Source organism: Ornithorhynchus anatinus, chromosome 9 (assembly GCF_004115215.2).
Source record: "Ornithorhynchus anatinus isolate Pmale09 chromosome 9, mOrnAna1.pri.v4, whole genome shotgun sequence".
Lineage (NCBI taxonomy): Eukaryota > Metazoa > Chordata > Mammalia > Monotremata > Ornithorhynchidae > Ornithorhynchus > Ornithorhynchus anatinus.
In genome coordinates, this window is record NC_041736.1 from 45,075,243 (window position 1) to 45,088,033 (window position 12,791).

A 12,791-nucleotide genomic window follows, 5' to 3' on the forward strand; every position below is an offset into this window, starting at 1 on the left:
CTGGGAGAAGATACCCAGCTGGGAATTAAATACTGTCCCTGTCCATAGGACATCCAAATTGCGATGAAGCTGATCCAGGCACTCATCATATCCCACCTTGACTACTGTGTCATCCTCCATGCTGACCGCCCTGCCTCCAAACTCCTCCCACTCTAGTCCATACTTCACCCCGGTGAAGTGCTTAGTAGAGTAAATAGAATAAAAAACAATTAACAACACTCTGCGTTTCTCAAGTAACTAGCCCCTTCCTACCTTACCTCTCTGATTTCCTACTACAATTCAGCCCACACACTTCACTCCTCTAGTGCCCAAACTACTCACTCTACCTCTTGATCTTGCCTACTTTGCTGCCGTCCCCTTGCTCAATCCCTCTTCTGGCCTGGAATCCCTCTTGCTTCATATCCGACAGACAGCCACTCTCCCCACCTTCAAAGCTTTACTAAAATCACATCTCCTTCAAGAGCTTTCCTGGACTAAGCCCTCATTTCCACTTTTCCCACTCCTTCTTGCGTCACCCTTACACTTGAATTTGCACCCTCATCCCCATAGCACTCAAGTACTTATCTGTAACTTTTATTTATTTATTTATTTATTTATTTATTTATTTATTTATTTATTTATTTATTTATTTATTTATTTTATATTAACGTCTGTCTCTCCCTCTAAACTCTAAACTCCTTGTGGGCAAGGAACGTGTCTACCAACTCTGATGAGACTGAGGTACAGTGAGCAGGTTGGTGTTACAGGAGCGAAGTGTGCGGACTAGGTAGTAGGGACAGATTTGTAAAGTTAGTTATGAAGGGGAGAACTTATTGAGTGTCTTAAAGTCAAAGGAACTTCTGTTTGATTTGGAGATGAATGAGCAATCACTGAAGCTTTTTGAGGCATATAGAGATATGGACTGACTTTTTTTTAGGTAAATTATCCCAGCACCGGGGTGAAGTATGGACTAGAGTGGGAGGAGTTTGGAGGCAGGGCGGTCAGCATGGAGGATGACACAGTAGTCAAGGTGGGATATGATGAGTGCCTGGATCAGCTTCATCGCAATTTGGATGTCCTGTGGACAGGGACAGTATTTAATTCCCAGCTGGGTATCTTCTCCCAGTGTTTAGTACAGTGTTCTGCACGCAGTAAGCGCTTAATCAATACTATTACTACTATAGCAAAGGGTGGATTCTAGGGCTATTATGAAGAAAGCACCAACAGGATTTTGTGACATCGAATATACGGGTTGAATGAGAGAGAGATGAGGTAGAGATAACGCCAAGGGTACGGGCTTGTGAGGCAGGGAGGATGGTGGTGTTGTCTACAGTGATGGGAAAAACTGGAGGAGGGCAGGATTTCCAAGGGAATATGAGGAGTTCTGTTTTGGACATGTTATATTAGAGGTGTTGGTAGGACAGCCAAGTAGAGATGTCCTAAAGGCAGGAGGAATTACAAGACAGCAGAGGAGAAAGATCAGTGCTGAACATGTAGATTTTGGAATCATCCTCACGGAGATGGTTGTTGAAGCCTTGGGAAAGAATGAGTTCTCCAAGAAAATGGTTGTAAATAGAGAAGTGTAGGGGACCCAGAACTGAACTCCGAAGAACTCGCACACTAAGGGGGTGGGAGGCAGAGGCGGAACCTGCAAAAGAGACTGGATCCTGAGCTCATCAGTATTACTTCAGAACGAATCACTGAGGAACACTGGGTGGTAAACAGAAAACCACCTGTGGCGTAAGAGGTGAGACCAAGAATCTAAACTAGACCACAATCCTAACTCAGAAGCCTAACTGAACTAAGGAAACACAACACCTAAATCCATCAGAGAGTGTTTCCAGGCTCAGAAGCGGTAGTTCACATTGACACACTTGCCCTGAAAGGTCAAAGGAAAAAGTTTGGTTACAGCGCACCATTTGGAAAACAGTCCCAGCTTACAGTCCCTTTAGACTGTAGGTTCCTTGTGGGCAGAGAATACACAGTACAGTGCTCAATAAATATTAATGATTGAAGGATTGAAATAAAAACTCCAAAGACAAATATGCAAGTTACCACCAAAAGGCCCGCACTGGACACTGCCCCTCTCCTCCTCCCTCCCGGCTCTCTCTCTCCCAGTCTGTGATTCAGTAGTCTATTCTCTAATAGTTCTTATTTTTAATGACAGGTTGCAAGCTCTATCATTTTGTTTTAAGCAGTTTTATTATTCAAAACTGCCTCCTTGGTATTTGAATGGATTCTCAGTTTCTGTCACATCAAAGATCCAAGATTGATCTCTCAAAGAAAGGGTAAAAACTTAGTAAATTATAGGATGTACAATTAATTGCTTGATCAAAAACAAATCAGGAGATCTGGATCTTTTGGCAATGTGGGATGGGACCCTTTAAAAATCATATTTTTTAAAAGGCATTGGTTTGGTGGCTATTGTGTGTTAAGTGCTATTCTAAGCAATGGGGTAGATATACGTTCATCAGGTTAGACACGGTCTCTGTCCCACATGGTGCTCGAAGTCTAAAATTGAAGAGAGGATTTAATCTCCATTTTCCAGTTGAGGAAAATGAGGAACAGGAAAGTTAAGTGACTTGCCTAATCACACAGCAAACAATTGGCAGAGCTAGAATTAGAACCCAGGGCTGTTGACTCTCAGGGTTTTGCTCTTTTGACTAGACCATACTGATTTTTGTCTATTTAGAAAAATAAGCACATCCATTATTTACATGACAGAAGGCATTTCAATTTGAAGAAAAGAGAACTACTACAGTGAACTTGTCCATCGATTCTGAAAATTGTCGATCTTTCCATAAATTTTAAGAGTTATTTTCGGCTCTTAAGAAACCTGCTTCCTCTAAAGCAGGGATGTCAACTCGTGGTTCTGCAGGCTTCCCATGACTCCAGAGAGTGCTGTGGCTTGTGAGAACAAGCACTGGCTGGAGTGAGGAAGCTTGAAGAGATATTTTCAGTTTAGTCCGTTCTGAGGTCTCTTCTCCTGGCAGTGTGGCTCCTTGCTCTGGGAAGGGATATTTTTGCTGTTGCCGCTCAGGGCCACTCCGAGGTGTTCCGGTGGGTTGGGAAGGCATTACCTATGATTAATTTGGCCTTGTGTGTCTTCCTTTCTCTCACCTAGGCTATAATATCTTTAAGCTATGCCTTTCATTTCTATTGTACTTTCCCAAGCACTTGGTCTAGTGTTCTGCACATAGTAAGTGCTCATCGATACTGTTTATTGAGCACTTAGTTCGGTGTTCTGCACATAGTAAGTGCTCGGTAAATTCTGTTGACTAACTGAGGCCAGAGCTAGGGGTCAGGTTACTTGAAGAGGTAGAGGAGGGTCAGGATCAAAAGAGTCTCTCTCAGCACTGCTGTCCAGTGGAAATATCATCTGGCTATATTTTGCGTATGATTTCTCTCTCCTCCTTTGCTCTCTCATGGCTTTTTCTTTCCTGCCTTCGCTTCCTTCTAATCTTGGGCTACTACTCCTGCTCACTAGCATTATATCTGCAGAAAGTTGATTTAGTTCTAGTCACCAATTTCCTCCTCTTCTAATAATAATGCATATTTTTGCAAATAGGAAGCCTTCCCAGACTGAGCCCCCCCTTTTCTTCTGCTCCTCCTCCCCTCCCCCTCCCTCCGACTCGCTCCCTCTGCTCTACCCCCACCTCCCCACCTCACAGCACTTGTGTATACATGTACATATTTATTATTCTATTTATTTTATTAATGATGTGCATATATCTATAATCCTATTTATTTATACTGGCGCTATTGATGCCTGTTTACTCGTTTTGATGTCTGCCTCCCCCCTTCTAGACTGTGAGCCTGTTGTTGGGCAGGGATTGACTCTATTTGTTGCTAAATTGTACTTTCCAAGCGCTTAGTACAGTGGTCGGCGTACGGTAAGCGCTCAATAAATACGATTGAATGAAATAATTGATCATTTCCAGTATTTTAAAAGTGCAGCCTATGAATGTGGTCCTACAATGCGGAGAAATGAATTTGACGTGTCTGTTCTAAAGTTTAACACACCAAATTGCATAAAGCAAGGGGAAGAAGGCAATACCCCTGAGAGTGATAGTTTTTCCATATCAGTGAAAATGAGTGGATAGACGTGCGTGTCAATCACCCAATAAGTCTCTAAATGTATCTTCGATAGGCTCCGGCATACAAATTAAACACTTTCCTATCTTCAGACAAAACTGTAAATGGGCAGATTTTCTCTGACTTCCTTCAGGTAGAATTTTAAAGAATTCATGCTGCCAAGAAGCCCTTGATTTTTCTTAATTTCTCGAATAAAACTGCCACCAAAGGAGGTAAATACTTTTATTAGTATTAGCTGTCTGACCAATAATCTCTCAACCATACGTTATTAATATCTTGAGTATTTATTGAGCTGTGTAGAGCATTATACTACGTACTTGGGAACTTACAATAAAAGTAAAATAATTGGTCCTGCCCATCAAGGAGTTTAATCACCTAAGGTGGGTGGTGATGAGGGAACAGAGACAAATTGCAAACATGGAACAAAAGAGCATATATTCAGATGATAAAAGCAATAGTATGCAATTAAATTAAACTAGTATACAGTGCACACAAGGGCTAAGGGGGATTGAGGAAATGATATAACCAGGGAGATGGAGATTAGTTGGGAATGCCTTGGAAGCGGTAGCTTTTTAGGTGGGCTTCGAAGATGGAAGGGACATGGTTGGGGAGAGTCGAGGCACGAGGGAGTTCCGTTCAGAGGGATAACCGTAAACAGTGTGTCCGGGAGAGTAGAATGGAAAGTGAAGTACAGTTGAAGCAGCCTGACCTAGTGGAAAGAGCAGAGGCCTGGGCGTCAGAGGACCCACGTTCTAATCCCAGCTCCATCACTTGCCTGCTGTGTGACCTGGGGCCGGTCACTTAACCTCTCTGTGCCTCAGTTACCTCATCTGTAAAATAGGGATGAAGACTCTGGGCCCCACGTGGGACATGGACTGTGTCTAAACCGATTAGCTTGTATCTCCCTCAGCCTGGCACATAATAAGCGCTTAACAAATAGCATTAAAAAAAAAGTTGGAAGGTTAGTGTTAGAGAAGCTGAGAGTGTGAGTGGAGGGTGGCAGAGAAGAGATTAGATAAGAAGGTGGTGGAGATTCTTATCCGCCGATTAGACTGCAAGCCCGTCACTGGGCAGGGATTGTCTCTATCTGTTGCCGAATTGTACATTCCAAACGCTTAGTACAGTGCTCTGCACGTAGTAAATGCTCAATAAATACTATTGAATTGAAAATCCAACATCATTCAACTTCCATTTCTCATTTTCTTTTGGAAGTAAAGAGTATTATTCAGAAAGAAACCAGTAAAGAAATTAGTACAGTACTCTGCATACAGTAAGTCCCCAAGGAATCCCATTGATCGATTGATTAAAAGAGTTTTGTTTGCCTATCATTTTTTAGGTTGTAGACTGTGGGTCTTTTGGGCTGTGAGCCTGTGGAATACTCAGTTTGGGAAAGTGCTGGATGGAGGAAGAAACTGATAATAGAATAGGTCAGAAGCCAAGTCCGAGAAAGAAAGTAATGTGTCCTCCGTCCCTGCCGTTTTCAGTTCCCGGATCATTTCTTGGGCTATGCATCCCTAAAGTGCTCAGGGGACACAAACTGCAGTCCATTCCCTCATCAATCCTCACCCTTGCTCTCGTAGTTACGGTGAAGGGAACCAAAGTGTGTTGCTGCTCTTTATCATGGTATCAGCAGAGCCGGAGCCTAGGAGAGCAATACGCTTGCATTACTTTGCATTAAAAAGCAAGGGTGCTCTTGTCTTTTGCTGTCCTGTTATTTCCAACCCATAGCCGTGGATTGGACACATGGACACATCTCTCTCAGAACTCCCCTCCTCCATATGCGAACGTTCTGGTAGTGTATCCATAGAGTTTTCTGGGTAAAAATATGGAAGTGGTTTACCATTGCCTTCTGGCCAAACCCAAAAGCCTCTACTCCAGCCTAATCTTCCTCGACCTCTCAGCTTTCTTCGACACTGCCCCCCACCCCCTTCTCTTGAAAACATTATTCAACTTTGGCTTCGCTGACACTGTCCTCTCCCGGTTCTCCTCCTATCTCCCTGGCCACCCATTCTTAGTCTCTTTCATGGGCTTCCTCCTCTGTCTCCCACCAACTGTGAGTGTCCCTCAAGGTTCAGTTCTGGGTCCCTTCTGGTCTTCATCTACACCCAGTCCCTTGGAGATCTCATTCGCTCCCATGGCTTTGACTACCACCTCTAAGTGGATGATTCCCAAATCCACACCTTTAGCCCTGATCTCTCCTCCTCTTTGCAGCATTTCCTCCTACCTTTAAGATATCTCTACTTAGATGGCCTGCCGTCACCCCAAACTTACCATATCTAAAATAGAACTCCTTATCTTCTCACCCAAACCCTGTCCTCCCCTTGACTTTCCCATCAGTGCAGGCAGCACCATCACCCTTGCTGTTTCACAAGCCTGTAACCTTGGCGTTAACCTTGACTCTTCACTTTCATTCAATCCACATATTCACTCCATCACTAAATCCTCTTGGGTCAACCTCCTCAATCGAAGCAGCGTGGCTCAGTGGAAAAAGCACAGGCTTGGGAGTCAGAGGTCATGGGTTCTAATCCCGGATCCGCCACCTGTCAGCTGTGTGACTTTGGGCAAGTCGCTTAACTTCTCGGTGCCGCTGTTAATCCCCATTTTACAGATGAGGTAAGACTGGAAACCTCACGTGGGACGACCTGATTACCCTGTATCTACCCCAGTGCTTAGGACGGTGCTCGGCACATAGTAAACGCTTGACCAATACCAACATTAATGAATTAAAATCCATCCTTTCCTCTGCAACCAAATTACTACCACATAAACCAAGCACTTATCCTATCTTGTCTTGTTTACTGTATTCAGCTTCCTTGCTGACCTCCCTGATTCCTTCCTCTCTCTATTCCAGGCCTATTCTAGTTCACTCTGTTGCCCAGATCACTTTTCTACAAAACTGTTCAGTCCATGTTTCCGCACTCCTCAAGAACCTCCAGTGGTTGCCCATCCACCTCCACAGAAACTCCTTACCATTTGCTCTACTCAATCATTTTGCCTTCTTCAAGCTCACCTCGCTACTCTCCTACTTCAACCCAGACTGCACAGTTCACTTCTCCAATGCCAACCTACTCACTGTACCTCGATCTCGTCTATCTCGCTGCCAACCTCTCACCCACGTCCTGCCTCTGGCCTGGAATGCCCTTCCTTTTCATATGCGACAGACATTTACTCTCCCTTACCTTCAAAGCAGTCCTGAAGGCACACTAAGCGCTCAGTATAGTGTCCTGCACACTGCAAGTGCTTAATAAATGCTACAGATTGATTTATAAAGGGTTTATTGGGACTGGACCCCTCACCTATGATCCTGCCTCTGGCCTGGAACTTTCACCCCTTCATACAATAATAATGATGATGGTGGTATTTGTTAAGTACTCACTATATCGCAAGCACTGTTCTAAGCGCAGGGGTAGATATAAACTAATCAGGTTGGACACAGTCCCTGTCCCATATGGGACTCACAAACTTAATCCACATTTTACAGATGAGGTAACTGAGGCACAGAGAAGTTAAGTGGTTTGCCCAAGGCCACACAGCAGACAGGTGGCGGAGCCGGGATTAGAAGCCAGTCCTTTTGACTCCCAGGCACGTGCTCTATCCACTAGGATACGCTGCTTCCTTCATATCCAACAGACATTCACTCTCCCCACCTTCAGAGCCTTACAAAAATTACATCTCCTCTAAGAGGCTTTCCCCAACTAAGCCCTCATTTCCTCTACTCCCTATCCCTTCTGAATCACCCTTCCACTTGGATTGTATCCTTTATTCAGCCCACCCTCAGACCGATAGCATTTACGTAAGTATCCATACTTTTTTTATATTCTTGCTTATCCCCCTCTAGACTGTAAACTCCTTTGGGGCAGGGAATGTGTCTACGAACTCTGTTAATACTGTACTCTCCGAAACGCTCTCAACTTAGTAAAGGCTCAGTAAATGCTATTGACTGATTGATGTTATGTCAGCCACTGATAATTAAGGGCAGAGGTGGGGCTGTATAATTCTCCTAAAAATTCCCAGACACATTACTTTGTATGCAGTAGACCCTCAATATTGTCCTTGATGAGAGTGACAGGGGAGATGTTGGTCAAGGACCTCACAATTAAATGGATGACAGATGCTTCAAAAGAAAGTAGGGGGTGATGAAAGGAAGGCAGCTATGATCTAGTGGAAAGAGCTTGGAACTGGGAGTGAGGAGACCTTAGTTGTAGTCCTGAACCGGCCACTTGCCTGCCGTATGATCTTGGGCGAGTCATTTAACTTCTCGGTGCTCAGTTTCCCAGTTTATAAAATGGACCTAAGATCCCTGTTCTACCCTTCTTAGAATGAAAGCACAATATGCCAAGGGACTGTGTTCTAATTGAATATTTTGTGTTCTCATTAAAGAAAGATAACGAAGAGGGACAAATTGTATTTGGTACAAGCGAAACTCATTCCCAGTGCTAGCTTGTCCTGCATTCACGCAAAACCTCCTGTTTCCAACACATGATTTCAAACCCTGCTTTTCAAAGCACGTTCTTTCTCCTTTGAATTTTGTCAGTGAGTCTGGCCTTAAAATCAGGATTTTGCCTGATCCTGATTTTCATCTAATTTAGCGACAGCATCGAGAAAGAATTCTTCTAGGAAGGTAGGTGACGTAAAGCAGGGAAATGAGTTTATGGTCGCAAAGCAGAGCCACACTGATAGATGATAGGTAGGTGCTGAATAGCATTAATTGTAAAATAGTACAGTGTAGAGCTGTACTATCACACCCTAATCTCGGAGAAATCTCTCTATTGCGCAGATAGTGGATTATGGAGGGGAAAGGGGACCACCAATTCTTCTTCTAATCTCTGGCTTTCAAATTATTTCTCCTTGAAGGAATATTAAATATTTGGGGAGCATTTGGTTATACCCATCCTACCGCCCTCCATGATAGTTGTGAATCCCTGCCCCGCTACTGGTGTGGAGGGCCTCACATGCCTAACTTTCCAACAGTTGGAATGTTGGGATTGGGAAGGTCGTGGTAAATTTTCATCTAGGATGCTTTTGCCTGAAGTGATGAGGGACTTGAACTCTAAACTCGTTGTGGTCAGGGAATGTGTCTGTTTATTATTATTTTGTACTTCCCCCAAGCTCTTAGTATACTGCTCTGCGTGGCTCAGTGGAAAGAGCACGGGCTTTGGAGTCAGGGGTCATGAGTTCGAATCCCAGCTCTGCCACCTGACAGCTGTGTGACTGTGGGCAAGTCACTTAACTTCTCTGTGCCTCAGTTACCTCATCTGTAAAATGGGGATTAAGACTGTGAGCCCCACGTGGGACAACCTGATTCTCATGTCTACCCCAGCGCTTAGAACAGTGCTCTGCACATAGTAAGCGCTTAACAAATACCAACATTATTATTATTATAGTCAGTGCTCAATAAATACGATGGAATGACTTGAAGGATCCTCTTCCAAGGATGGTATCGAGTTGCTGAATTTTAATTTTTCATGTTGATGGACTAGATCCCTATCATTTATTGTTATAAAGTACTCCCCCAAGCACTCAGTATAGTGTTCGGCACCCAGTAAGCACTCAAGAAATATGACCGGATGAACGATTATTGTTCTCTCCCACTTAGATTGTGAAACTCTTGCAGGTCTTTTAATTGATTTCATGCAATTACCCCGACAATTAAGCCTACTGTTTTACAAGTGCCTAATAATAATAGCATTAATTAGAAGGCATTTCATTTCGTGTCACTTAGCCAATCCCATTGACAGAAATCTTGCCCCCTGGTGGATATGCTTCTTACCTCTGGGCTGTTGAGATAAGATGAGGAAAAAAATGCAATTTCATTTTCCCACCATAGGTTAACCAGTTTAATGTGATTCACAGTTTCCCCATATCCTGCAGAAAGCTCCACCCTCGCTGCTTTCTCCACACCCTTCTCTCATTTGTTTCGATGGGGCGGGGCTAAGAACTGGAGTCACCTGTCCTGGAGACCCTGGAGCAATGTGACCTTTCCCCTGGGTGGATCCTTACACTTCCTGAAGGATGACAGTACTGCATGGGATTCCCTGATGCAAAGGTAGAGCAGGTTTTCCACCCAGTTTAAGGAGCCTGTTTTCCCAAACCAGTTTCCAGTGAATCTGAGGCCTTGACTTGTTAGCTAAGAACACTTCCGATGTCCTCAGCAACTTTTCTACCAGAAACGGTATTGGAATCAGTAATAAGCAACCCCTCTTTCAGGGAGCTGCATGCTTCAGGAAGCCTTCGCTGCATTTTTTGTTCGTTTGTTGGTTTCAATTCCTTCAGTTGTTAGGATCACCCCCTAAACCGAGACCCCGCTGTTTCTTGAAAGTCAGTCAGTCTAAAGTCACAACGGGTTACTTTAAAAAAAATAATAAATAGAAAGATTTTCTCACAATTGCAAAAATGAAACCAGCTTTTAAGCATGCCGCTTTGACTCCTCAGTACAGAACAGTAGGGGAAATCTACACTTCCTGGTACTTCACATCAGAGAGCCACATTTAAATGAATGACTGACGTTTCAAACTCTGGAACAGAAGAGGGGAGATTTGCAGGGGCTTAACCTTAAGTTGTGAGTCCTACAATTGTGTGACTAATCACCACAAATGATTCAAAGGTAAACAGGCAAAATGCCATGCACACAGCATACTCTCCAAAAAACAGCTGACTTTTACTTCTCAGGGCATAAAGGCATGTGGTCGAAGGGATTTTACAGACTGTAGACATCTGTACACGCTAGTTACAAAGACTCTTTACTGGGGAAGTTTCTTTTGTCCTGTACCAGCCCCACATACTTGAGAAAGAAAAAATGCGGACTGTCACAGTGTCATCTCCTCACCACAGGATGCTCAAATTAAAACCAACAACAAAAAAGCACATCATTTATCTTTTTATCCCCAAACCCTCCAACATAGTTCCGGGGAAGAACCAAAAGGATGCCCGCACAGAAATGCTGGAAAAGATCAAGTCATGCAAAGGAAGAAGAAACTTCAGTTTTACCTTGGCTTCTTTAATAATCCCATTTCTTTTACAGGGTCCACCTCTGGACCCGTTGCTTTGTTTCCGATGATTCTGAAGGCTCCCATTACAGACAGCTCCAGGATTCGCCATTTGATAAAATGAATGAGACTGTCTAAATTTTCTTCTGTATTTGAAAAGTTAGTGAGGTGAAGTGATGAAAAGTTTTGGGTTGAGCCCTGAAAGGAAACTTACTGGTTTGTCAGGCTTTTCCAGAAGAGAAGCAACCAGCTATCTTTCAGCTTGATCTTAGAAATTAAAACAAAACAAAACAAAAAAAACTGTTACCTTTACACACCTTCAACAAGTTAAAAAGCAGGCTCCATAGCAACTAACCTGCTTTAAAAACTACAAATCATCCTTGCCATGCTGGTTACTTGTAGGAACATAGCAAGCTGGCTCTGTCAACAAGATTGCAGCAGAACTGAAGTAGGCGGGCAGGGAGGTGGAGAATCATTTAAAGATACACTGCCTCTTAATTATCTGCAGTTCAAAATTTCAGTTTTTCCTCTCGTTACATTCTTGGGGAATGAGTTCATTCCCAGAGTTCCCAGATTAAAAGAGATGGAATGTACCAACTATTTAAATTGAGGAAGACTGTTTTACATTGTCTTTCCAGCCATCGATTTTGCTCCAGGACACACAAATGACATTTTCTTTTTTCCTAGGAGAGAAGGAAAATAAAAATAAAAACAGTTTGAAATCCTCAAACATTAAAGCCAACAAAGAAGACACTGTGAGAATCCTCCAGGGCAATCATACCTACCTTAAATTCAAGATGGGTTTTCACCAGATTAGAGACTATAAACCCTGGTCTTGGTCTCAGGATTTCTTGACCATGTGGTTTGGAGGGGTTAACTTGATCTCTTGATACCTCAGTTTCTCCTATAGAATGCCAAAAATAATTCCTATGAATCCGTAACATCTCTTGAGGACCTAACGTGCACAGATCACTGTAGTAAGTGCTTAGAAGATTATAGGTAAAATAAAGGTAAAAAAGGGCAATATTTGCTCTTCGGGACAGTCACAAAGTTTTTTATGGCTAGGAGAAAAAGAGAATGGAAAAACAGATAGGAGAATAAGTAGTACTTAAACAGTAGCGTATGTAAACCTATAGGGCTAAAGTGCTGAAGGTGGTGAAGTGATGATGATGATGATGGAATTTATTAAGCACTTACTAGGTGCCAAGCACTGTTCTAAGCGCTGGGATAGATACAAGCTAATCAGGTTGGACACAGTTCCTGTCCCAAATGGGTTCAACCTCTTAATCCCCATTTTATAGATGAAGCAACTGTGGCCCAGAGAAGCTAAGTGACTTGTCTAAGGTCACACAGCAGACAAGTGGAGGCAAGATTAGAAACCGGGTCCTTCTGACTCCCAGATCTATGCTCTATCCACTAAGCTGTGCTGCTTTGCAGTGCACACATGTTCTGGGATGGTAGGTGGGAAGTTACAATTTGAGGAGAAGAAAATTAATTGAGAGATGCAACCGGGAGGAGGTGGGATTTCAGGCGACTTAAAAGAGGGGGCGAGCTCCTATCCATCAGAAAGAACCGTCTTCCCTATTCTGCAAGGATAACTCTTTTTTATGGTATTTGTTAAGCGCTTACTGTGTGTCAGGCACTGTTCTAAGTGCTGAGCTTGATACATGCTAATCAGGTCAGAAACGGTCTCTGTCCCACTTGGGCCTCACAGTCTAAGTAGGAAGGAGA

At 43.3% G+C, this 12,791-nt stretch overlaps 1 protein-coding gene across 1 annotated transcript in view; it reads right to left on the bottom strand.

The window, feature by feature from the left end:
• SPTLC3 (serine palmitoyltransferase long chain base subunit 3) overlaps positions 1–11,930 on the bottom strand; it is a 98,024-nt gene extending 86,094 nt beyond the window's left edge. Inside the window, exons 1-2 of the mRNA XM_039913180.1 lie at positions 11,846–11,930; positions 11,062–11,743 (exon numbers count right to left, since the gene is read on the bottom strand). Of these exons, the coding sequence (XP_039769114.1) occupies positions 11,062–11,172 (111 nt within the window). The 5' untranslated portion in view covers positions 11,173–11,743; positions 11,846–11,930. The remainder of the gene's footprint in view (positions 1–11,061; positions 11,744–11,845) is intronic.
• Positions 11,931–12,791: the final 861 nt, after the last annotated feature.